Source organism: Tachysurus vachellii, chromosome 1, assembly GCF_030014155.1.
Source record: "Tachysurus vachellii isolate PV-2020 chromosome 1, HZAU_Pvac_v1, whole genome shotgun sequence".
NCBI classification, from domain to species: Eukaryota; Metazoa; Chordata; class Actinopteri; order Siluriformes; family Bagridae; genus Tachysurus; species Tachysurus vachellii.
In genome coordinates, this window is record NC_083460.1 from 21571208 (window position 1) to 21598810 (window position 27603).

The 27603-nt window shown below is 40.0% G+C and overlaps 3 protein-coding genes across 6 annotated transcripts in view; 2 read left to right on the top strand and 1 right to left on the bottom strand.

Annotated features, from left to right (window-relative positions):
* helz2a (helicase with zinc finger 2a) overlaps positions 1 to 27603 on the bottom strand; it is a 38170-nt gene that overhangs the window by 6342 nt on the left and 4225 nt on the right. The window contains exons 1-2 of one of the 3 annotated variants that reach the window (XM_060877046.1): positions 5405 to 5457; positions 72 to 3150 (exon numbers count right to left, since the gene is read on the bottom strand). In XM_060877046.1, the coding sequence (XP_060733029.1) occupies positions 72 to 3142 (3071 nt within the window). In that variant the 5' untranslated portion in view covers positions 3143 to 3150; positions 5405 to 5457. Of the gene's footprint in view, positions 1 to 71; positions 3151 to 3976; positions 4110 to 5404; positions 5458 to 27603 lie in introns of those variants that run through there. The other 2 variants (XM_060877055.1, XM_060877064.1) reach the window with 2 other exon arrangements.
* cmtr2 (cap methyltransferase 2) lies at positions 10870 to 14543 on the top strand. 2 transcript variants are annotated; one of them, XM_060877025.1, is made up of 2 exons: positions 10870 to 11346; positions 11593 to 14543. In XM_060877025.1, exon 2 carries the CDS (start codon positions 11605 to 11607, stop codon positions 13828 to 13830), a length of 2226 nt encoding a protein of 741 aa, XP_060733008.1. In that variant the 5' UTR covers positions 10870 to 11346; positions 11593 to 11604; the 3' UTR covers positions 13831 to 14543. The 2 variants fall into 2 exon arrangements, with proteins under 2 accessions (XP_060733008.1, XP_060733017.1); XM_060877034.1 differs by having other exon boundaries at positions 11596 to 14543.
* Positions 20519 to 27603, top strand: part of LOC132850467 (calretinin-like) — a 13944-nt gene continuing 6859 nt past the window's right edge. Inside the window, exons 1-3 of the mRNA XM_060877089.1 lie at positions 20519 to 20654; positions 21782 to 21858; positions 22494 to 22583. Of these exons, the coding sequence (XP_060733072.1) occupies positions 20576 to 20654; positions 21782 to 21858; positions 22494 to 22583 (246 nt within the window). The 5' untranslated portion in view covers positions 20519 to 20575. The remainder of the gene's footprint in view (positions 20655 to 21781; positions 21859 to 22493; positions 22584 to 27603) is intronic.

The following is a 27603-nucleotide window of genomic DNA, read 5'->3' on the forward strand; positions in this document are numbered from 1 at the left end:
TAATGATCACATGTGCATTGTGCAAAGGCCAAAATCATACAGTAATAAGAGTTTGAAGGAATATCACATACACGTATGGAATTTTCTTTGGGATGACTTCTACAGTGAACTTTGTTTCCTCCTTTGTAAGTTCAGGTGGATAATTTGTCCTCTTTTCATATTTTATTTGAAAATTGATTTGGATGGTTGATGGTTGTTTCTTCTTCTTCTTGTTCATTCCTTGCCTTTGAGTTTGAGATTTGGTCGGTACACCGTGAGCAACCCATGTAAAGGGCAGAGTGTTTTGCAAATCAGATAAATCAGAATAAAAGCCATTGCACTGTGGTCCTTTTGTCTCTTTCTCTTTTTCAGCACATTGATCCCTCAGTCGAATGCACAGGTAACAGTTTGTTAGATCAAATTCCAAAGACCAGTCTTTTCTTTGTGTTTGTGTCATTTTAAAGTGACCTTTGAGAGACGTCTCTTTGGTTTCCGTCCATGTTATGTTCACGTTTTCAAGAATCACGCTGTTATTTTCTTCCACAGCATTGTAAGCAGTGTCCATTTCACAGAGTTTACTCCAAATTTCCTGGTACTCCTGATAATTCTGGTAATGCGGTTTTGATGGATGACATTCATCTGTGGTGGTGAAACACTTGATTGGATTTCTTGCATGCTCCAGACAGACCTCAAAGAGTTCATTGACAGTGAGGAGGTTTACTGCAAGCATTTTGACCTCACTGATTATTTCTGTGCCAAGCTGCACTCGTAACACTTCTGCTTTCTTGAGTTCCATGTTCCACTCTTTATAATGATTCTCATTTGACATCATTATAGGCATTATGTGGTTTTCTTCTTCTTTTACATCCCAGAGGCACTCCCTGACCTTATCCCAGTCTTCATCTTTAACTGCAGATATCATTGTGGTCCACTTTTTAACTGGGATCGGGATTACATTTTTGTAGATCTGTCGCTGTGGCTTGAAGACATCACTAAATGAGTAAACTCTTCTTTTCCATTTGAGAGTGCAGGAATTGTCTTGATAGTTGTACTCTGGCTGTTCAAATACTTTTAGGTTTCTGTACTTGATCATCAGCGGTGGCATTCTGTCAAGAGGAACTGAGATAAAAAATTCATGTTCTTTTGGAGAAATCCGGCCAACTACTGCCAGTTTGGTCACATTACTAGAACTAGTTTCAGTGGCCTTGAGAAATGTTAATGACTCCAAGTCTAAGTCCTCGTTACAATCACATTCATCACAGAACTGATCGATTTCATCCTTTGTGTAATCCACATGGTGCTTTTTAGAGAGCACAATGTGGAGAAGCCTCTGAAGAATCAGGTCTAGATAGCGTCTCATGGGGGATGAAGCCCAAGTGTATGCATTAAGCTGCAAGTCATAATGTCCTAATCTGGAGGACAAGTTGGAGCACGACCTCAGGATGATAGATTTTTTCTGAATTTCCTTGAATTCATTTGCCATTTGACGTAGTGTAGGGTGGATTTCATCAGATATAATAAAATGAACCAGCTTGTGGTAATCTTTCTTTGCCAAAGCTTTCATTTGCTGGAACACAGGAGTAAGCACATGAATGAATGACAACTTAGCTTTGGTTTCTTCAGATGCTGCCCCTGAAACATCGCAGATTTGTGAGAGACAAGAAGAGAAGGGCAGAAAACTAGAGTATCTTGTTTTAAACTGGTCCAGCAGTTTAGGATCTGGCTTGAAGTGGCATCTTAGTGGGGTGAGATCTCTTGTTAGTTCATTGGAGATGAGTTCTTCAGCCACTGCATTGTTGTAGAAAATCATTAGCTCTTCAACCATGCACTTGGCCCTACAGTCTCCATTTCTTTGTCCGCTGCTCCACGTCCCCTCCAACCTGAACTTTCTAAGTTCTTTAGAAAAATAGTAGGCCACAGCAACACAGTTTTCTACACTGGTAAAATCTAGAGTTGGCTCATTATCATCCAAACCTTCTATTATCTTATTTACTTCATCGTATGGTAACCGTTTTTCAGACTTGATGAAAGAAAGGGTAAAAGAGCTGGACTCTATCTTTCTGGTGCTCTTGTTAATCATTATTACCAAGGATATGGCCTTTCGGACCTCACCTGGGAGTAGACTTAAGTACTGTTCACTCGTGTCTCTGGTATACATGAAAAGTGGATCTGCATCTATTTCAGTGGGATTGTAAATTGTCCTGCCTAGCTTTTTTGCAAATTTATCCTCTTCACTATCTTTCCTGATGTAACTTGCTGCATCAGTAATGTGAATCACAATCATATATTGTTCTCCTTCATCGCTCAGACTAAAGGCATCATCCAAGTCTTCTGCTCCAAGTGAATCTATGGTGAAAGTTCGGTATTTACAGAAATCCTCTCTGTTTTCATATTCCTCTTGGTCAATTCTTGGTTGGGCAGAGGGAGGAGTGCCTTCAATGCCATGTTCTAGTTTGAGACATTCATTAAAATAGTCTTTCTTTGAGATAACTTTTGTAACCACTCCAAGAGGATACCTACGATTCTTTAGCCATTTCAGTACTTTGACAACTAACAGTTGATCCTCTGTTATTTCTGTATATTCCTTTGTGTACCAGTAATCACTCTGGGGATCATACTTTCGTATTTCCACTTTGTCTTGGTTTTTTTGGAGGATGCATATCTGGGTCATGTTTCTTTTGACAGGTGTAACCAGTTGTTTAAGTCCCTCCATTTTACAGATAACGGTACAGCATTTTTCAGATCGTTCCATCAACCCTACTACTTTCCCTTTTAGTATTTCACCATGATGTGGCTGAAGTTCTCTGCTCAGGATCTGAACACAAACCTCATCTCCAGGAAAAGATCTACCCACATATTCGCTTCCACTGATACAGATGGCGGAATTTAGGTCATTGAGAGGTTTGGCATATGCCAGGTCAGGTCTCTCCATTTTAAGTTTACAGCGTTTGAACTCGTGAGGGTTGGTAGTCAACATTTTTTCCAGTTCCTCCTGACTGTGTTCTTGGTCAAACAGAGACTCCCACTGGAACTTTGGGCTTGAGAGCTTAAAAAGGGCCTTATGGATTTCTGAGGCTTCCTCAGGAGTCATTCTCCTAACAGAAGACACATTCACCATATTTGACTTTGATTTAGATTTAAATATTTTCTTCTTTTTAGCCATAGTTTAACCTGGAATTACAAAAAAGATCATTCAGATCATTGTGGAAGCCTTGCTACCAAATCTACAATAAAATGCTCATTCAAAAAGTATTCAAAAAGAGTAAGTTTGTGTATTTTTTACAACTGGTCCAGAGTTTATACATAGCACAAAGAAATGAAATCCCTGACACTGGGTTAGCAAAAGCAAACTATAGCGCTGAGGGCTGCGTGTGCTGTGGATGTGGATGCGGATAAATGTAACATTCTAATACAAGAATAAAGGCTTTTGTTCTTAAGAGCAAAAGTGTTCACCTGAGAACAACACATGGACCAGATCCACTTATGCATTCGAAACAATGGATAAATGTTGGTCTCGATACAAAATTTAATTTAACAGTCACTGAATATAAAATAATCTCCAAAGTCAAATTACAGTTCAATAACGACCCAAAAAAACAGATCATTAATCACAGTGTACAGGGTGTGTTCCAGTGAAAAGCTCTTAAAATCCACACAACCTATCGCAAAATGCAAACAGTCATGTAACATGTAACAGTCATGTGAATAAATAAATCAGTGAATCACTGTTAACAACCAGGGTCAAAAAGTGTCAAGCGAAAGCCGGGACAAAAATAAATACAGTATTTTATATTGAGCTAATTAGACTGTAATGTAACTTAGTCCTCCAAACACATCATAACATTCTCCACATCAACTCATCTACATAATGGCACTTTACAAGCATTAAAAAACTTCTATTATAACCCCTTATCTTATAAAATAAGGAAAAAGAAAAAGGGTAAAAACTTTTATGCATGATAGCAAATGCAGAGGTAAACAGGAAATGTTTACTCACGAGTTTTGGGCTCCTAAAAAGAGACAGTAGCTTCTTCAGACTGAAATATTTGTACTGTATGCATTAGCTCCTCCTTCCAGTAAGGTGCACATGACTTATACCTTTCAGTTCATATCTTAGGGCTGGATTCAGAGCTGGAGAATTTCCTTTAAATGTCTATATTTAAGTTGCTCTATGCACTTGAATAACTGGAATTTGTTTAGATTAAAACAACATGAATGTACTGTAGACCGCAGCTCTGATGTTACTTTAAAAATATTTCTTCTAGTCTCATTGTTTAGTAGATTTACTGAGATAATGATGGAGAAATGTTTTTCTAGGTGTTTTACAGCAGACCTGGAAAAACTGGAATTTGGATTTTGTATCACTTTTCTCCTATAAATAGGATGTGAAATAAACAAACCTTTCTATAATTCTGTATGGCAGAGCTGTGGATTTTCAGAAAGGTAGTTTTAATATTTACCTGTTCATAATGAAGAACGTACATATCACACTGGTGTGTGTTCACGTGTTCAACCGTAACCACAAAAGCACTTATGATCTTTTCTCTAATCTCATCTTTCAGGACAAGTTATTTTTACCCCATAGTAAGGGCAGGAACTGGAAATCCCAGTCACAGGGACAGATTGTGGAGATTAGGAGATTATTATGTGATCTTGATCTTGAACTTCTCACTGCATATATGAACAATATTTATGTAAATAGAGAAATCTCTAAAAAAACTAAGAGTTACACATTTTTTTCAGATCCATTAGATGCTTTTATACAAAAGCTAAGGAATCCAATAACAGAGCTGTTAGACAAGCTTCCTGTAGCTTTGGTCCAATGCAAATATGTAAATATATTCGACTTTCATATCAGTTGTAATGATCATAACCCCTGATCTCTGATCTTATGATAAGAAAAAGAAAATGCTTCTGTTTAGTGGACACACCCTCATGTTTAAGACGTCATAGGACGTACATTCCTACAGGTCTCACGTAGTTCATACCACAATGGAAACTATCATGATGTCAACGCAGCACTCCCAACTTAAGCAGAGAAAAAGGAGGTGAATTAATTATATTCCACATTTTCCATCCAGTTTCTACAAATCACCTGACAAAAGCCTCAGCCTTGCTCATTGGGGATAAATACAAAAAAAACCTTTTATTCTTAAACTTTTTGTACTATTTGTAACTTTGTAATCTGTAACTTTTTGTACTATATTTCTTATGTTCTGTAAAGCTGCTTTGAGACAATGTCTTTTGTTAAAAGCTTATGCAAATAAAATTGAACTGAATACAAAATGTATAAATGTTTATGTTCTTATGACAACTTTCTTTTCTATTCAGATACCTTTTTCACTGTATCTTTGTCATTATGCATCTATTAGCTGTGTGTGTGTGTGTGTGTGTGTGTGTGTGTGTGTGTGTGTGTGTGACATACCTGTATTCTCTCTAAATAGTGTTTGTTCCCTTTCTTGCTTAGTCACACTAACATATCACAAAAAACCTTCCTTTCATTTTCATTTCAAACCTTCATTTAAGTTTCGTTTCTGTAAAAAAGTGAACTACTCGTTCTCACTGCAGTTACGAGACTTGAAGGAACTGATTTATTTGCTTGTTTGTTTTGAAGTTATAAAATATGTCTGATTGCAGAGTGACTTCAGAGTCATTAAGATAAACAGAATTAAATCATAAGCATCATTAGAGATGCTCCAGCTCTATGGCAATTAGTGTTAATTAAGTGTAGCTAATAAACATGTCATCATGTATTAATGCTTGTCATGTGTGAGTAAAGATACAGCAGGGTGGAAAATAAACCAGGGAGATTGTTTAGTGAGAATTCAACACTGAATTACTAAATTATTGTTATTGAGAGTTTTAAACATCCAAATGTCTACTCAAGACTCCATACATTTTTTGTATAGTTTATGCGTAGTTTTGTACAGTGGAAATTCCTGTATCTACTGTATCCACTTTATTTTTACAGCTTTTACCCTTTGTATTGCATGGCTATGTTCAGCTGCTCATGCAGACCAATTTCCCAGAGTGGGGATTAATAAAGTATGCAAAAGTTGATTTTCATTTATAAATATTTGGGTGTTTGGATCAGCAATTTCATTTTGATCTATAAAATAACTGAAGGACACAGTAATATTTCAGTAATGAAATGAAGTTTATTGGATTAACAGAAAATGTGCAATATGCATCAAAACGAAATTAGACAGGTGCATAAATTTGGGCACCCTTGCCATTTAGTTGATTTAAATACCTGTAACTACTTAGCACTGATTAATTGGAACACACAATTGGTTTTGTTGAGCTCTTTAAGCCTTGAACTTCATAGACATTAATTAGCCACCTTAAATACCTTTTCTCGTGATTGGATAATCACGAGAAAAGGTATTTAAGGTTTCTAATTAATTGTGCTTGCAAAGCAACATTCTTGTTATCTTGCATACTGATTATGATTCTTCCGGACAAAACTTGTCACGCAGCTTTTGTCCTAGACCCATGAATGAGGTGTCAAATCGACCAGCTCGTTGAGGAGAGGTGTGCTATGACTTTTATAAGCGATCCAACCAAAGATATTTGCACAGTGGACGAAAAAGCAGCCAAAAAAGTCCCATAGACTTGAATGGGAAATTCCTAAAATTACTCTAATCTCTCTCTCTCTCTCTCTCACACACACACACACACACAGCGTGCGCAGAGCTCAGGCATGGCTTCTCTTCTGAGTGCCGAGATTTGCCACGTGCAAGCACCATTCACAATTTCTTCAGAAAATGTACATTCTAGTTGCAAGTTATTGTTCTCTTTGACACTCCTCTGAAGAGTGGCAACATGGAGGCCTCAAAACAACTCTCAATTGACCTGAAAACAAAGATTGTTCAACATTATGGTTTAGGGGAAGGCTACAAGAAGTTATCACAGAGATAACTGTCAGTATCCACTGTGAGGAACATAGTGAGGAAATGGAAGACCACAGGCACAGTTCTTGTTAAGGCCAGAAGTGGCAGGCCACGAAAAATATTGGAGAGGCAAAGGCGAAGGATGGTGAGAATGGTCAAAAACAGCCCACAGACCACCTCCAAAGACCTACAACATCAACTTGCTGCAGATGGTGTCACTGTGCATTGTTCAACAATTCAGTGCCCTTTGCACAAGGTGTAGCTGTTTGGGAGAGTGATGTGAAAGAAGCCTTTTCTGCACACACGCCAAAAATGGAGTCACTTGAGGTATGCAAACACACATTTGGACAAGCCAGCTTCATTTTGGAACAAGGTGCTGTGGAGTGATGAAACAAAGATTGAGTAATTTGGTCATAATAAGGGGCGTTCTGCATGGCGGCAAAAGAACACATCATTCTATGAAAAACACTTGCTACCCACAGTAAAATTTGGTGGAGGTTCCATAATGCTGTGGGGCTGTGTGGCCAGTGCCGGGACTGATAATCTGGTTAAAGTTGAGGGTCGCATGGATTCCACTCAATATCAGCAGATTCTTGAGAACAATGTTGAGGAATCAGTCACAAAGTTGAAGTTAGTCCGGGGCTGGATATTTCAACAAGACAAAGACCCAAAACACTGCTCAAAATCTATTTGGGCTTTTATGCAGAGGAACAAGTACAATGTTCTGGAATGGACATCCCAGTCCCCAGACCTAAATATCATTGAACATCTGTGGGGTGATTTGAAGCGGGCTGTGTCCTTCAGTTATTTGATAGATCAAAATGAAATTGCTGATCCAAACACCTACACATTTATAAATGAAAATCGTGGAAATTGTCAGGGGTTCCTAAACTTTTTCATACGACTGTATCTATCCATCTATCTATCCATTCCATGCCTGTATACAGAGCTCTATAATGGATTTGGAAAGTATTTAGGTAGGTCACTTTATTGTGTTTTAAATTCATTTGAAATGGATTACATAACGCCCCAAACAAAGAATTAAATGATGCATGGTGACATCAAAACTGTGCCTCACCCCAATAGTTTCGATTGCTTCATAACATGTTTATGTTTGACTCAGTATGTATTTGGCTAACCACAGAATACCTCAGACAAGCTTTCATAACTCTCAGTACACTCAGTACAACTGTGGTGAGCAAAAAAGCATCTTAGAATACATAACAGGTCAAACAGCAGGAGAACACATCAGGGAAAGACCAGGAATCTGAAGGCAGTTACAGACAGCAGAAGGAAAAAGCTTCTGAAATACTTGCTGATCTATAAGGAACAAATTAATACAGCGTAACAAACACAATATGGTCAATTATTTCTCTCATTCTTTCTCCACTAATGAAAAGAGTTCCCAAAAAAGCCACAGAAGAATGACTGTGAATGACTGTAGAATGACTGTTGTGTGTTGCCATTGTAACAAACAAACTGACTGACAGCCTGTAGTAGGTGTAGTAATGGTTTCAGTGTAACAAACTATTACGCACACACACACACACACACACACACACACACACACACACACACACACACACACACACCCAATGTTGTAATAATATCAGCACCCTTGGAATGCCACTTATCCATTGAAAATAGTGAATCAAAACTAACTGTTGTATGATGTTCAATGCTGCTGATTTGTAGCTCCATGATTTCCTAAATTGATCCATGACATTCAAGTCTTATGATTGGCTGGATGGATAAATTCATTACAATTAGCCCCCCTATTGCCCTCCTAGACAAATTAGGAGCGCTGAGTCAACTTGACCTTTTCTGTTTTGACTGCTTATAAAAAATGAAGTATATATGATAGCCATTTTTCCCCCCACCTTTTTAGTCTAACTTGTTTCCAAAATATTAACATATATTTTGCAAAAAAATATATATTTGGTATAATAAACCATATTTATATACAAAAATGCCTCATTTTTTAGTAAACAAAAGTTTACAAAGTTGCCACAAAGGGCACAAAAGATGCACAATTACAGGCTGGTATATTTCATTAATTTCATTAATTAATAATTATCACCATTCTGTGTGTAATATCTATTTTGCCCACCTGATGTCATCTGATCAACCAACAACAGGCTACACACACACACACACACACACACACTCAAAAACATGCCATAATTTCATATGAATAAAACTTTGTTTACCTCCTTATGTTTTTTTATTATACTTAATAATTTATGAACGATAAACCTTATGAAATTATGCCATGTTTTGAGTAAAATAAGCAGAAATGATTAAATATTATTTTGGATAACCACTGACTGATAAATGCCAAACATTACTCAGCATATCTCCAGGCCAAAGCTGACTGATGCAACTAAATTCATAAATAAGAGAGAGGAAACAAATATGATTTGAATATGAAAACACAATGTGTGTGTGTGTGTGTGTGTGTGTGTGTGTGTGTGTGTGTGTGTGTAAAGATTGTTGGTAGAAGAAGAAGAGAAGAGAAGATATTGTCCCCACCTGGACAAATGCATATAACAAGTGTGAAATATTTACAAATAATTGTCTTTTTTTTTCTGGAGGCCTAATGAAATGCAATGCCCAATATGTGTGTGTGAGTTTGTGTGTGTGTGTGCATGTGTGTGTGTGTGCATGTGTGTGTGCACGTGTGCAAGTGTGTGTGTGTGAAATGCTTACAAATGTGTAGCTTTTGTTTTGTCTGGAAGCCAACTGAATTGCAATGCCCAATGCTTTGAACAGTGTTTGAATGTGTGTGTGTGTGTGTGTGTGTAGCATCATTTTGGTAGATCATATTTTGCCCTCTGCTAGGCAAAGGTATATCAAAAGTGAGAAATATTTACAAATGTGTAGCTTTCTTTTTTCTGGAGGCCTGTGTGTGGGTGTGTGTGAGTGTGCGTTTTGGGTACGTGTGTTAGTGTACAATTTATGTGTGCAGTTTTGTGTCTGTATGCATGTTCATTGTGCTGAAAGGGCAAAAGTGTGACCTATTGCCCCACTAAATGTGACCGGGTCAAAATGACCCAAAATGATCCAAAACGCATAGTATATACTGGTCTGAACACATTTCAACGAAAATAGACAAAATTAATTTTACTTGCAAAGTTCATAATTTGGAACAATCCTGGTAAATTTCAGGCAAATATGTGGAAGAAAACCCCAGTTATGACACATTAAAACCTTCCAACCGGGTCAAATAGACCCAGGGAAAATAGGAAGGTTAAATTAATAGAGCTTTTAACAATGGACATTGTATCAAAAGCTCAAAAGCTTTACTGAACATAAGAAACATAGTACAAAAAGTTTAATATTATACAAAGATTAATATTATACAAAGGTTCAAGGTTATTATTAGACTTATATTTAAATGTGTTTGTATTTATCCCTAATGAACAACCCTGAGGTGACTGAGGCGACTGTGGTGAGTCCATTAGATGGAAGAGGAAGAAACCTTGAGAGGAACCAGACTCAATAGTGAACCTCATCCTCATGTGGGTGACACTGGAGGGTGTGATTATAAACTGTTATTTGTGTTATTATGAATAATGTCCTTTCCACAGTCAGATACAGTCTGAGAATTGTCTGTAATGATGAGGAGGTTGTTGTCAGAGACACATGGAGGCTGTTGTCAGAGACCACACAGAGGTTGTTGTCAGAGACCACACAGAGTTTGTTGTCAGAGATACATGGAGGCTGTTGTCAGAGAAACATGGTGTCGGCATCTTTTCTTGTCATCTTTTCTTGACGGTCCGAAAAGATGCCTAGATGCCTCCTCACAGGTTTGACTCACTTTGGTGAATGTTCCCTATGCCTAAAATTTTAATTACAGTATGATTTAAAACTAAATAAGATCAACATAATTGAGTAAGGGACACCATTGCAGACACTCTTCCTCTATACAACAATTTATCTTTCATTTATTCATTGTCCATAAATGGGGAATTAGTGTGAAATATTTGGCAACCCCGTTCTCCATCCCAAACAACATGGCTTCCTCCCTATTAAAGGGGCCTTAATGTTTTCGAAGGTAAACAACGCGGAAATGTTTTGTTTTGTATACATTTACATTAAGGACAACATGTGACTAAGTTTGTAGTGTTTTGTTTTACATTTATACCATTGAAGAGCCGCCCGTTTCGGACAGAATCGACTGTGTTTATCGGCTCGACGTTAGCAGGCCCGCAGCGAGACCCCGGGTTTTCCTGCTAAGCTTCCACGGACTCAGCGCTTCCCTCAGCGGTCGCGTGGCTAGTCACCGCTCCGCTGACACGGTGTATAAAACAGTAAAGCTAATTAGGCTAAGTGCTCGTTTTTTGTGTGTGTGTGAATCTCGACATATAAAAAGACGTTTCATTTTATTTTCCCGCAAACGAAAGTTTATTTTGATCGTATAGTTTGCCCTGTGGTAAAGTGATCAGACTTCATTTTGTACGAAACTTTTTTGGTAAGTTATTAAATTTCATATTGTTATTTATATGTAAATACAAAGTAAATGTGTAAAATGTACAACAAAGTCAATGTAAAATATTGTACTTCTGATAAAAAGGATCAATATTGCATTAAATGAGTGGTAGTCGATATTAAATGTATTATTGATCTGTATTCAGTCAGATAATGAGGTGCATTAACACTTGTTAGGATTTTGTGCTTGCTGCTTTCTGACCCATTGTTTACTTTTTGATATTCGTAGCAGAATCGGAGGATGAGCAGGGGACGTGGCACAAAAAAAAGACTGCCTCCAGACAAGCCAGACACTCCTGAGTCTTATGACGAGGTGATTCTGGACGAGGTGAAGCAGCTTTTTAGCAAAGTGAGAGGGTACAGCGCTCCACCTGGAAGTGACTGGTGCTTACCAGACCCCAGCGTGGCGCTCTGTGACCTGCCATGGAGTCATCCACCTCTGCAGGCGCTGAAAAACTCCCTGAACGAGGTGAAGGATCGGCTCAGTGACAAAGATTTATCGGTGTGGCACCAGCACACTTGCTCCACTAACCGAGCGGGTACCATCATATCCCACCTTCGTGAGACCACCAATGCAGAACTTTGCACTCAGGCCTGGGCCAAATTCTACGAAATCCAAGGAACCTTTAAACTCCTATCAGAAACGGCACTTCAGAACGGTGATTTCAACTCGGTTCATCTGTGTGAAGCTCCCGGAGCCTTTATTTCTGCGCTCAATCACTTCCTCCAAACCAGCAGGCTGTACTGTGACTGGACCTGGGTTGCTAACACGCTGAACCCATATCATGAAGCTAATGCTCGGAGTTGCACGATTGCAGATGACAGACTCATTGCTCATACTCTTCCTTGGTGGTTTTTTGGCTCGGACAACACCGGTGACATCATGCTTCAGAAGCATTTGCTAGAGCTACAAGTGTTTGTTAGTAACATGCGCAGAGTGGATTTGGTCACAGCAGATGGAAGCTTTGACTGTCAGGGTGACCCTGGAGAGCAGGAGAGTTTAGTGGCTCCTCTGCAGTACTGTGAAACCGTGTGTGCTTTACTCTTACTTGCCCCAGGAGGTTCATTTGTCCTAAAGATGTTCACGCTTTTTGAGCATTCGTCCATTTGCCTTCTATACCTGCTTGTGTACTGCTTTTGCTCGGTTCATGTTTTCAAACCTGCAACTAGTAAATCTGGGAATTCTGAGGTCTACATTGTGTGTTTAGACTTCAAATCCAAAGACGATGTCCGGCCGCTGTTGTCGAAGCTGATCCGCAACTACGGTCCAGAGATCATTTCAACTTCAGCATTGTTTCCAAAAAGCTGCATTCCCAGCTCTTTCCTCAGGCAACATGAGGAAATCTGTGCATTTTTCCATGAACTGCAGATCAACACCATCCAGGAGAATCTGCAGCTCTTTACCAGTATGACTGCTGAGCAACGCAAGCGTCTAGATCAGCTCAGAGAATGTGCTGCACAGTTCTATGTGCAACGTTTTCAGGTGCAGTATTTATCACGTAAGCGAAGGGTGTGCCGAGGTGGATCGCTGGCTTGGGGGAAACCTTGCCAGAGGAAGCAGATGGGATCATATAACCAGCGCAAGGAGATACAGTTTAAGGAATGGAGGCAGCGTCTTGCACATGGACCTTACCAGACATGGATAGAAGAACATTTTCAGGGTGAGGAAGGACATCATTTTGTACTGACTGGTCCTATGGCTGAATGTGACTTAAACACATGGTTCAGTCATGTGGGAGCAACACTCCCAAAAGTTTGCAGCTCTGCTTTCTGTGATCCGGAGTTATTGGGTCTGCTTAATGATGCCATAGAGGGGCTCACAGTGGTCTTGAAGGAACAGCCGTTGGCTAAAAACACACCAGCTTGCAAACTTTGCTCCATCAGGACTTCATCTCCTGCCTCCATATTAAATGAAATCTGCAGCTTTCCAGATGTTGCTTTTTGCATGGTGTTGGTTGATAACCCGTTATGGAAAGATCTACCACTTTCAGGAACCAGGCTGCAATTCTGTCCAGGTCCTTGCTACCCTGAGATGTGCATTTCCACTTTGCACGACGGAGACCCGCTTCTTCAACACAAGCTACTGAGCAGTGTGTTTGCAGCTCTGTGTGGACTCTCTGAAGGATCAGCACTGGTGGTTCCATTGTGCTCGGCTCTGACCCGCTTCACTGCATCTCTGGTCCTCACACTCCACCTGTGCTTCCGCTCGGTCGGTTTCCGACGCTCTGTCTACGGCCCACCTGTCGTGCTGCTCTGTGTAGGATTCTCCTCAGTACCTCAGATAAACACCATCCTACAGGATGTCCTGGACCAAATGAGAACGCTAGAACCCGGCAGGCAGCTTCTGCAGTTTGCTCCGATGGAAGAACTGATCAGAGGTTCACTGCCTCAGTTTCTGTCCAACCTCAACAACACGGTTTTGAGGCAGCAGCTCCATTCACTTCTACCACTGCAGCAGAATAGATGACCGGCAATGTCTCGGGGCTCTCCATGGCTCTTGCGTCTCCTTTACTGGCTTGGCCATACAGAATCCTTCTCTGGAGGAATTGATAACTCTCAAAGACAGATAGTACTGTCCATCACTCTCATTCCTCAGGGCTTTTAGTTTCCTTTTTAATATTTTTTCCACACTCGCACATAGACACTACACAGTTTTTCCACAGCGTCGTGATTGAATTCTGGAGTCAGTAGTATGCAGGTGTGCAGTAATTCTGTATTGGTGTTTCAGCCATAACACGAACAGCAGGTTTATATTAATGCTCTCTAATGTTATGGTTTCCAAAGCAACAGCTCAAACACAGGCACTTGTATGATGGACGCTCTTAAGAATAATCTCAGACTGATTATAAACATGTTTTTTAAAAAAACATGATGTTCAACGAAGTGAAATCTGTAATCTGTGATGTGATAATGATGATGATTTTTTATTAGAGACCAAACGTGTTCATTAATAAATGAATCATTAGAGTAGTGCAAATGGCTGTGGATCAAGCAGAATAACACACTCCACACCGCACAGTTCTACACACATTGACAGTGGTTCTGATTGAATGTTGTGTATTGAGTTGTAGAATTATTTATATTAAATCTAAATGTTTTCAAGTACTTGAACTGGTACTGTGAGGTGTGTTAGCTACTATATTTTTTGCCTTCATTTATTAAAAGAAGTTTATTTTTGGACATATGGTCTGTTATTATTTCTTATAAAATGTTTATTGTGTCTTTTACTGAGTGACTGTTTAAAAAAAAGTTCTGTCGATGAACAATACTGAATACATTTGATTAATGTATTATAAATTTATGTACTGTGTGCATATATCTCCACACACACACACACACTGCTGACATGTGAATCTGCACCATTGATCTCATCTTATCTGACAGTTTCCTCTGGCAGAATGATCCAATTAAATGTTAAATGAGATGCCATGTCATTTGGTAAATCACTCATAATTGCTGAGGTAAAAGACAATGAATTGGCATATTCATTCATTCATTCATTCATTCATTCATCTTCTACCGCTTATCCGAACTACCTCGGGTCACGGGGAGCCTGTGCCTATCTCAGGCGTCATCGGGCATCAAGGCAGGATACACCCTGGACGGAGTGCCAACCCATCACAGGGCACACACACACACTCTCATTCACTCATGCAATCACACACTACGGACAATTTTCCAGAGATGCCAATCAACCTACCATGCATGTCTTTGGACCGGGGGAGGAAACCGGAGTACCCGGAGGAAACCCCCAAGTCACGGGGAGAACATGCAAACTCCACACACACAAGGCGGAGACGGGAATCGAACCCCCAACCCTGGAGGTGTGAGGCCAACGTGCTAACCACTTAGCCACCGTGCCCCCACTTGGCATATTATCAGGATTAATTTCTTACAGAACAGAAACATACACAAGACTTCACAGAGTCTATGTAACAGATTGAAAAGGACTATTTCGTAATTGTTGTCTGGCTTTGTGTAATTAAACCCGAGATTGTCTTGAGCACATCAAGCAAATAAAAATAAACATACTCATTAGGCGTGTTGAGTAAGCTGTTGACTGTAAAGGCACTAATTAGACTTCTTGCAGCATTTCACTATTGACCTGTTTGTATAAATAAAACTGCTAATGACAAAGATTCATAACTACATTCGTTAACATTGTTTTATTACCTGTCAGACCTGTACATGTTAAAGGACCAAAAATGAAATGATACTTGGTTTTTACGAAAAATTATTAATTTTGAAATTAGATGGCGTTATCATCTGAGTGATAATTATTTACTGCAGGATTTGACTTTATGCCTCCTGCTACATCTCTTCTCTGAAAGTACAGAAGCCAGCTTACTGACGACAGTGAAATAACTTATCATAGCAGTAGGGGGCAGTAGTGTGTTTGGAATTAAAAGAGGAAAACTGGAAGAGCCGTTGTATGCTAGATAGCACACACAGTCAGGGGCGTCGTAAGTGGGGGGAAAACGGTGACTGAGTACATAGGGCCATGGCATGTGAGGGGCCCTCGACGATCATTTTCTAATTTGTATTAATGTTATTATTTTATTATCTGCGCTATCTATTTGACAGTCGCGCGTATGTGCTACTTCTAGTTCTCCGCTGCTTTGACACGAATCTACGTAGTCCCCTCCCACCTCGAGCGTGCATGCAGCAATGCACAGACTGGACATAATTTTATTGGTTGCCTAGAAGCGATGGCTGTGAGGGATAGTAGAGAGTGCGCGGACTTGGTGGATGATATAGGGGAGTTTGTGAGTGTTCCGCCGGTGTTGAGAGACGCGATACTCGCGCCGCCGTTGCAATGATGTAAAAATCTGGCTATCAGAAAAGAAAGGAGAGGGAGGAGAGAAAAACAAAACAAAATGAGGGAAAACAACTCACAAGTTTTTTTCTAAAGAGAGCAGGTGAGATCTAAAGCACTGCACAATGTCGTGCTTGCTAAGTTGCTGCACAATTGTCTCTATTTCCATAAGACACAACTTGTTTCCAAGCATGTGATAAATGTTCTTATCATACTACTAAACTTTGAGGTAACACAGAAAGTGTGAGAAGTATTTTTAGAGATTAAATGTGAATATAAAACAATGTTTGCAATGTTGTCAATATCAGCATGCAGTTTTTTGTAATTATTTTTGTTTTATTGTTTTTTTATTGTTATTGTTTTTTTAGATTTAGCCAGATCTGCTTTTGAGGCAAGGTGCTATTTGCACTTTTTCTTCTTTTTTGGAAATACTGCAATGTTTTACATCACAAAGGATGCCATGTTGATTGTTTAATGTTTGATTGTATTTGTAAATAAAACACAGTTCAATTAAATATTGTTAAACTGCAATTTTTTATAAAAAGATACTGAGTTGTTCCATCTATTTTAAAGGTTAGGACATATTATGATCAAAATATGATATGCAGTGGTGCTGCATTGACATGAATGCAAATAACATGTTGTTATACTATTTTATACATGATATACTTCAGTGCTGTAAGGCAGTAATTCGCAAGTGGTTACTAAATCACTGAATCATATGTCCTGTCTATAGTAATGCAAATTTTAATATACTAATTGCTATTCATTTTACATTATCATTAAAAAAAGTGAAATAGGGGCCCCCACACAGTATCTTTGCATAGGGCCCACGATCCTGTCCTATGCCCCTGCACACACTAAACACTAAACCTGGAACAGAAAAGTTCTGTTTGGTTGCAAAGATATTTATTTATCAAATATAGTAAAAGAAAAAGAAGGATGAGGAAGAGGAGGAAACTTGAAGTGTACTTGATTATAATCAGTTAACCATTTCTATTTCTAGTTTGCTACATTAGCCTTTGTCTAAATTAGCAAAATAAAAGACTCACTGGTCTTCTCTAAGGCTGGACCCTTAATGGAACATCAGTCCCTCACAAATCATCATGCATACATATTCACACACTCTTTCACACATAGGGAAAATTAAACATATGTCTTGGGGAGGTATACTCAGAGAAAATCCATGTGGACACGAGGAAAACATGTGACATTGCACACAGACACAAGCTCGGGGAGGAACCAGTGATCCAGGGAATCAATAAAGTGACAAAAATAGACACCACACATCCACTATAGTAACAAAAATTAACACCACACCTCCACCTAAAGTAACAGAAAGACACCACTCCTCCACCTAAAATAACAGAAATAGACACCAAGCCTCCACCTAAAGTAACAGAAATAAACGCCACACCTCCACCTAAAGTAACAGAAATAGATACCACGGCTGTACCTAAACAAACAGAAATAGACACCACACCTCCACTATAGTAACAGAAATTAACACCACGCCTCTACTATACGAATAAATCCACAAAGGGTTAGAAGTCAGGCAGTTAGCAACAATACATATGAAAGCGCTGTATGTAGTAACAAGACTGGACGGGGAATGAATGAATGAGCAGTCCTTATATAGTGTGAACAGGTGATTGGGAACAGGTGACGGTAATTAGTAGTCAAGCAAAGCAGAGCATTGTGGGAGAGTGAGTGTGGACCCTGGCGAATCCATAACAGTACCCCACCCCTCATGGTCCGCTCCTGAGGGCCTGGGACTTCATCCAGACTGCACGGAGGTGGCCGACCTCTGCCTCGGGGAGCGGGTTTGTCTGGGAGGGTGGCATGGAACTCCCTCAGGAGTTCTGGGACCAGAATGTCATCTCAAGGGACCCAGGAATGTTCCTCAGGTCCAAACCCCTCCCAATCGATGAGATATTCCAGCTGTCCACCTCGACATCTGGAGTCCAGTAACTCCCGAGCAGTGTACACACTGATGTCTTTTTCGAGAGAGGGTCTTCTTCACCAGGCTCTGTGGAAGGAGAGGGAGAAACAGGTGAGTGAAATGGTTTAAACTGCGAAACATGGAGACTGGGTGAATCCGATAGTGTCCGATAGGAGCTGCAGTTCAAATGCTACTGGATTGACCTCGTTGATGATGGTAAAGGGCCTGATGTATATGGGACTCAGCTTCTTGCAGGGGAGCTGCAGACAGGTGTTTCTTGTGGACAGCCACACCTTCTGTCCCACTTTATAGGTGGGTGTCCCTGCACGATGGGCAGCCGCCATACGTCGCTGTTGCCTAATGGCTCCCTGCAGCTGGTGGTGAACTGAGTCCCAGACCCTCTTACTCTCCTGGAACCAATGTTGAACTGAAGGAACTTCAGATGTTTCTTCAGTCCAGTTTAACATTGGCGGTTGGTACTGCACTGCACTGCACTGAAACGGAGTGAGACCAGTAGCTTGCTGATGGAGGGAGTTTTGTGCATACTCAGCTCAGGGAATGAATTGGCTCCAGGAGTTCTGGTGGTCATGGCAAAAGGTTCGGAGGAATCGACTGACTTCCTGAATCTTCCGTTCTGTTTGGCCGTTAGTATCAGGGTGATAACCAGACATAAGGCTTACGGTCACATCTAGGAGTTTCATAACTTCCAGACTCTAGAGATAAACTGTGGACCTCTATCTGAAACAATATCTTCTGGGATACCGAAGTATCTGAACACATGCTGGAAGAGTAACTCTGCACTTTCCATAGCAGTGGGAAAACCCTTGAGGAGAATGAGTTGAATTGACTTAGACGAATATTCATGTGTTACCTTGGGAAGCTGGGAGGTCTGTGGCAAAGTTCACTCCTAGATGTGACCAGGGAAGGTGTGGAATGGGAAGTGGATGGAGTTTACTGGTAGGAAGATGTCGGGGAGTTTTGAAGATGGCACAATCCTTACATCCACACAAATCTTCTGACATCCTGAGCCATGGTGGGCCACCAGAAGCGATGCTTCAGCAGTGAGAGGGTTTGATGTATACCAGGGTGACCAGTGCCCGTAGATGTATGCGCCTTGTGGATTGGATTCCGATGTTGCTGAGGGACATATTAATGCATTGCAGGGCAGCCCGGTGGGACATTTTGTGCTTCCGGAATCGTGTCCTCCTCACTCCAATCAATAGGACAAACAAACAATCTTTCTGGGAGGATGGTGTCAGGGATAGTGTTGTCTTCAACCGGGGAAAAGAGTTGGGAGAGAGCATAGGCTTTGCAGTTTTTATTTCGTGGGCGATACGTGATGGTGAAGTCGAATCTAGTGAAGAAGAGCACCCATTGAGCTTGTCAGGGGTTGAGTCTCTTAGCTTCATGTAGATATTGTAGATTCTTGTGATCTGTAAACACCGTGAAGGGATGCCTTGCACCCTCTAGCCAATGTCTCCACTCTTTGAGGGCTAACTTGATGGTGAGTAACTCACAGTTTCCTATGTCATAGTTAGTTTCAGCATAGGGCTGAATTTATGGGAATAGAAGGCACATGGATGACACAATGGAGGCTTCCCCTGCAGCTGTGACAGGACAGCTCCGACACCTGTAGATGAAGCACCTACTTCCACGTTGAAGTGTGTGTTAGGATTGGGATGGACGAGGATGGGTGCAGAACAGAAGGCAGCTGAACAGAAATAGACACCATGCCTCCACTATAGTAACAGAAATAGACACCATGCTTCCACTATAGTAACAGAAATAGATACCACGCCTTCACCTAAAGTAACAGAAATAGACACCACGCCTCCACCTAAAGTAACAGAAATAGACGCCATGCCTCCAATATAGTAACAGAAATAAACACCACGCCTCCACTATAGCAACAGAAATAAATGCCACGACTCCACTATAGCAACAGAAATAAATGCCACACCTTCACTATAGTAACAGAAATAATCACCACGCCTCAACCTATAGTAACAGAAATAAAGTCACCCATACACTAAAGACAGAGACCACACTTCCATTTGACTGACAGGTACAGAGGCCACACCTGTTTCACTGGACAGGGAGCAGCAGAGACCACACCTTTAGTAGAATTTTCTTGTTTTGTTTTGGTGTTAATTATGAACCCTGATGGAGCTAGGTTTGTGCAGATAGGAAAGCAGACAGATATAATACACTAAATCAGAGAATGATGAGTCAAAACTCAGATCTGAGGGTTCATTCATTTAAAACTGCTATAACAAGCATTCTTTATATGAATTAACTTCATGTTTAACTGCCTGACAGGTGTTTAACAGGAAGAAGATGTATGAGGGTTATAAGCTTCTGTCCCAGTCGGAGCAGTACACACTCCTGTTGTGCAAAGTGACTGAAAGAATACAGGAATTATCTCATCTCCAGGAAGAAGAGAAAGTTCAAGTGATGGCAGTCAACCCACAGCACCTGCACCTGGCTGAAGTCACCACTGAGCACTTCATCAGCGTATGGGAGCGCTACCACGGTGAGTTAGGCAGCATTCAGGACTTAGAAAATCAATAATATTTAATATGATACTGAAAATGAAGCAAAAAATATAAACCAATAATTATTGGTTTATAAGAATTATAAAACTGATGACCTCGAAGCAGCATCTATGCTATTATTCTGAGAATAATGACAAAATTGTAAAAATCAAAAAAGTAAACTTTTAGACAAAAAACACAATTAAATATATTGACTTATCAAAAAGTAAGTAAATAAATAAAGAACCAAACAGAAATGTTTCTTCTTAGATTTAATAACATTTTATTATGTAAAATTCACATATACTGTAGCCTGAAACACTGAGAATGTTTTCCTCACTATGGGGTTGACCATAATATAAAATAATTCTAGGCAATTTAAATTAATTTAAATACCTTTTGATTGGAATAAAAGGGGATCGGTCATATTTTACAGTAGGGATCATTTTTATGCTTATTAATATTTATTAAACAACTTTATCTCTCTGGATGCTGATTTTGCACATTGCTATGATACAGGGACATGCCCGAGGGACTAAGAGTGGGAGATGAAATATTTATTCATGTTACATGTGATTATACATGTGATAGTCCATCATCCATGACTGCTAGCAAAAAACCTCAACTTTATTTTTGAGTCATTTATTACGCAGTTCATTCTTAAACCAAAGTAAAATGAATGCCAGGAAATCCTCACACTGGTATAAACCTGTACACATCTTTTTCACACACACACACACACACACACACACACACACACACACACACACACACACACACGCACACACACACTCTATCTCTCTCTCTCTATGTGTCTCTCTCTCCCTTCCTAGAGCCATAGTAAATAACTGGTGAGTCTATTAATGGTGCGCCTGAGGGTTTCTTCACAGTTATTGGGAAATTATTCAAAAAACATTTCTTTATGAATCTCCAGTAAACAAAATATTGACCGAGTTCAGCATTCTGTGAATATATAAATATTCATATTCCATACATGAGTTATTCCAAAAGAAAATCATATTTTCCAATGCCCACTAAGGAAGAAGAAAGATTTCCAGATTGAATGTGATATTTCTCTTTGGTGTGGAAAGAAATATAAACATTCATCTTTCTTGATGCTTCCTAGGAAATGGCTGGATTGAAGGAAAGGAGCTGGGGAGTTTTTTCAAGGAGTTGGAGGCAGTGCTGAGGGGAACCAACATGGTAAATACTGAGCAGCACACATTTAACACACAGGAAAGGAAATAAAATCCACACATCTCACATATCCTTCACCCTGAACTTGTTTCCTGAGTTAGCTTCAGTAGCATCAGGCTTCAATCAACACCATATTGAGATGCATCATATGCATCTCTAAACCCACTTGCTTACATAGTTTAGTATGGCTCAATGCTGTCTATAAAAACGGACATGTGAATGACGCAGAGCTAAAAACTGCGCTAGCAGCCATCATGGGGTTTTGAAATAACTGTTATCTACAAAGAAGACCATTCCGAAGTTCATTCTACCTCCTCATCAACTCTCAAGATCTCCACATTTATTCAGCTAGAAGTTGTCCAGAAATCCAGCCCAAGTTCCCAGAGTTCTACCCCCACTGTGGCTTAGCGGTTAAAACATTCGCCTCACACCTTCAGGATTCAATTCCTACCTCTTCCCTGAGTGCGTGTGTGGAGATATATGTTCTCCATGTGCTTCAGAGGTTTCCTGTGGGGTCAATGGTTTCCTTCACCAGTCCAAAGACCTGTGCTGTAGACTGATTGTCATCTCTAAATTGTCCAGAAAGTGTGTTTGTGTGTGCCCTCTGATGGTATGATGATATTTGTGTTTGTGTTTTTAAGGATTCTGCGAATGGAGCTTTAAAAGAGAAGACACAAGAGTTCATGAAGAAGTTTGAGAAGAACGCTGAGAGAAAGATCGAGATGTCAGAGGTACATCATCATTATCATCATCTATATTATTTTCTAAAAAAGAATCAACATCTTGTACAGTATAAAAGGTGAGGCCACATTTTCAGTGCTACAGGAATAAAAGATTGAGGGAAATATGTTAAATAACACAGACCGATTTTCATGACTGATTGTCTTTTGGAAGAAGAGAATGGCTTTATATATGAATGTGTCCTGATGGTGGTCATATCATCCTACCTGTGTATATTAAATTAAATAAGAGGCAGATCTTTGATGTACACCAGTGTACACCAGATGATGTTGAGCTTACTTTATAGACAAACAGAACGTCCCCCAAAACCCCAGGCTACATGTACATACTAATTTGTGTGTATTACATAGTGTACTTATACATTGTTATATTGAAGCTTTAATATGTAATGTAGTAAATTACTAAATGACTCTTTGATGTAATTGAGCCCTTCTGTGGTTTATAACCAGACGACATGCACAGCAGCAACTAGCAATAAAACACTACTTAGATATAATTTGACCAATCAATCAATCAATCAATCAATCAATCAATCAATCAATCAATCAGGAGATTGATTTAGGAATTTGACTGATTGATAGAACTCCTCTGACCGCTTATCCGTCTAAATTATCTCTCCTAATTAGCTGTCCTATAACCACAGCTGTCTTCTGTTGTCAGCTGTGTAACCACAGTCTGTCACTGAAGGAGCTGCTCAGAGATGAAACCATTTCATACAGGGGGTGAGAGTCGTTCTCCATCAGTGATAGTGATGATAGTTTTGTTACCATCCTCCTTTCTCCCACGTCATGTACAGTATCCAGAGTAACCCCAGGACTGAGCTGGCCTTCCTGATCAGCTTGTCCAGTCTCTTCCTTTCTGCACTAGAGATGCTGCTGCACCAGCATACCACACCAGAGAATATGGCTGAGGCCACCACACAGTCAAAAATGGTCTTCAGTAGCTCTCTCTGCACTCCAAAAGACCTTAGTCTCCTCAGCAGAAAGAGTCTGCTCTGTCCTTTCTTATACAGTATATTGCCTCAGTATTGTCTGTCCAGTCCAGTTTGCTGTTCAGATGAACACCCTGGTATTTGTACGAGTCCACTTTCACAATGTCCTTTCCCTGAATGATCACTGGGGGTAATGAAGTTTGTTTGTGCCTACGGAAATCCACCACCAGTTCTTTGGTTTTCCAGGCATTTAACTAGAGGCAGCTCCATTGGCACCAGTCCACAAAGTTCTGGAAGGAAGGTAGGAATCGACTGGATGGATGGAGGATGGGTACAGGACAACACTTTATTCTCCCACAGATGTAGAAATTTACAAGATTCTATTCAGTTGCTGTCCCAGAACATCACTATGGACCACTGAGGCTAAAGAGCTGCTTATAGGCATAAAATTAAACCCAGTAATGATTCCCTGTACAGAGAGTCTCCTTGACACTGTGCCTGGATTAAAAGCTTTTTATTCCAGTATGGAAATTGGGGTCAGTGGTTAAAGCTCACTCAGATATTAAACAGCAAGAAGACAGATGAGAGGTTGCTGATGCTCAAAAACAAAACCCACTAATCCAGAAAGAGATCGCATGTCTCGCTCCACTTCCCTGTTTTTCCTTCATCTCCCAAGTTCCACATGGATGATTTTGTGGTGAACATTTCTGACACCGCCTGCACACATACATTTAAACACTGCATTCATTCAATTATTCATCTGTTACACATATTTATCCAGAGGGTCTCATAAGTGAGGCAGAATCCAGGCCAAGCCTCAGACTGTTCAAAGACATGCAGCGCTCATGTTCCACCATCTGAATCAGTCGCTAAACAAACCCACTGAACAGACATCACACTCTCGTTTGTTTTGAAGGTATTAAGTATTAAGACTTGACAGGGCGTATTTACACATAAAAATTAATGTGTTTCTATTACATCTCATGCTATGTATTCAAAATATATTTACACAGTTGTTCCAAAATAGACAAAAATCAATGTGCCAAGTTTGTAATTTCAACACAGTATATGTGTATATTTGTAATAGAGGAAGGTAAAATAGATATCTCACTCAAGATTTAACAATTAAATTACCATGTATTTACTTCATTTACATTAACAAACGCTAACCTACTTCGATGACATGTTAGCTGTCTGTACACCAGCTAGCTTTAACACTGTCATCAGGATATATCAGTGGGATGACATGGAAAGCAAATAGAATATAAACAGTAGAATCTGCAACAGATTCATTTGGAGGATTTTAATAAATTTCTACAGCTATTATAAGTTTATGTTGTGAACAAGCTAACTAGGGAACAGAGTCATCAAGCCAACAAGCTAGCCACATACTGTATACAGTCAAAGCTACGAACGTTAACCTTTGCTTATCAAACCAGGACATGAAACAATTTTAATATACTTAAGAGAAAGATAAAAAGAAATGTATTTAAGGGAGATAAGTGAGGAGGAAAGGAGGAAAAGGCAAATATGAAAAAAGGGTAAGGCAGTGTATGATATCTGATCAGAGCCTGGAAATGTTGTAAAGCATAACAACATATTTCACTAAGCACTGTAAAATCTCCTTAGAGGATTAAGGGGATTAGTTTACTCAGGCGGACTCCAGCCCTGATTTCCAGGCCGCTGGACCGGGAGCAACACAGCAGAAACTGGGAAGGGAAAAAACAGCAATGTGTTTGAAGTGATTTCAATTGAAGACTTTCAGTTGTTTATCTCATACAGTCTACACTGTAATATCTCAGAGTTTTAAATCACTTAACCCAGAGTGGAACATCCATCACTGCTGTGTTGTTGAAGGAGATAACTTCCAGCAAGAACATGCTAGAATGTTCGGCAGCCCGTGTGACATACAGTATGTGGCAGATTATACTCAGATTGAGATTGTACATGATTTGAGACTAATAATGTGATTGTGTAGAGGATTATATGGACTGCTGTTAAACGCCTGACCTTTCAGTGTGATTCTGATATCTCTGGTTTATCTGAGGATTATGGTGCAGGAAAGGTTAATACTCAAGTAACGTGCAGAGCTTTCTGAAGTCAGGAAATGTAAATGTGAAGCAAATGTCCTGCACTGCATCTGTAATCTGTTGGTACAAACAGGGATTTGAGTGTCTTTGATAATTACAACATGAACAATATCTACATCAACTATCTCATGCAATGCAGTCTGCTTTTCCCTGCTGGACCTTCGTCCTCGCTGTAAGTGCACTGAGAGCCATATGTGTTCTCCAAGCCGTGGAGAGGCACGTTACTCTGAACAAATATGTTTGTTTTGCAGCAACAGAAGAATTCCTGAATTTGAAATTTGACAAATTTGATTTTGTGTAGTGACGTCATCAGTAAGGGAGAGTGCTGGGTATTTCTGTATAAAGTGAGAAGCACTGTGGAAAAGATACAGTTGAGGCCAAAATTATTAGCCCCCCTTATGAAATTAGACAAAACTCTTGATTTCTCCATGGAAATGACCATTAACAAGTGTTTTATAGTGTATTTGTTTCAAAAATAACAAAGACAAACTGTCCACTAAGTTTGATTAGGATATTTAATTGAAATAGTGAGTTGAAACAAGAAAGGGCAAAAATGAAACGTCCAAAATTATTAGCCCCCTGGTGATTAATAGTCAATAGTGTACCCTTTCTGAGCCACAACTGACAACAACCTCTTAGAGTAGTTCTTTACTAGGTTGGCACAGGTCTCCTGAGGGATTTTAGCCCATTTTTCCATTGCAAATTGCTCCAGCTGGTCCAAATTACATGGTTTCCGAGCATGGACATTCACTTTGAGCACTCGCCACAGATTCTCAATAGGATTGACGTCTGGGCTCTGTGCGGGCCACTCCAGGACCTTGGTTTTGATATCCTTCAGGAACTGTTGAACCAATTTCGATGTATGCTTTGGGTCATTGTCTTGTTGGAAGACCCAGCGACGACCTGCTCGAAGTCTAGACTACGAGCAGATGTCTGCATATTATCCCTCAAAATGTCAACGTAATTTTCTTTTTTCATGATGCCATACACCCGAACAAGGCTCCCTGTGCCTGAAGCTACAAAACAGCCCCACAGCATGATGCTCCCACCACCATGTTTAACTGTGGGAACTGTGTTCTTAGGGTTGAAGGCCTCGCCCTTTCTTTGCCAAACATAAGCAACATCCATGTGCCAAAACAGTTCCAGTTTAGTCTCATCAGACCAAAGCACTCCCAAAACTCATCTTTACCTTTCAAATGTTCATGGGTAAACCTTAGTCTGGCTGTGATGTGCCGCTGTTTGAGTAAAGGGGTTCTTCTGGGATGATGGCCCTGAAGCCCACCACGATGAAGCGCCCTCACAACTGTGTTCCTTGAAACATCAACTCCAGAAGAGGCCAGGTCAGCAACAATCATCGTGGCAGATGTCCGGGGCATCTTGACCATCCCATGTTCACTATATTTGATATATAAAGCAAGCCTAAAAATGTATTTTATATTCCAAAATGTACTAAAAGCTACTAAATAGCACTGTTGAATGTTTGATTATATAAAGTTTTATCAATACTGCAAACATTGGAAAGATCTTTAGGAAAATGTTCCAAAATTCCTGGGGGGGTAATAATTTTGGCCTCAAATTGTATGTGAAGTATATGAAGCTGATTGTCTGTTTAGGAAATGCACCAATGTTCTCTTAGTTTGAACAGGATCGGGTTTCAATCCCCAGCACCGCCAAGCTGCCACTGTTGGGCCCTTGAGCAAGGCCCTTAACTTTCTCTACTCCAGAGGTGCAGTATCATGGCAGACCCTCTGCTCTGACCCCAACTTCTAAAGTTGGTATATGTGAAGAAAGACTATTCACCTTGTTGTAATGTATATGTGATCAGAGAAGAGATTCAGTTTCACATGTTTGCTTTCCAAGGAGGAAAAAACTGCACTCTCAGACCTTCTCTAGAACATGGGAGAAGAATGAAATGAAGGATGAAGGAAAAATTAATGTGTGAAAGAGAAACCAATTTATGGTTATGAAAAATAGCAAACACATAATCAC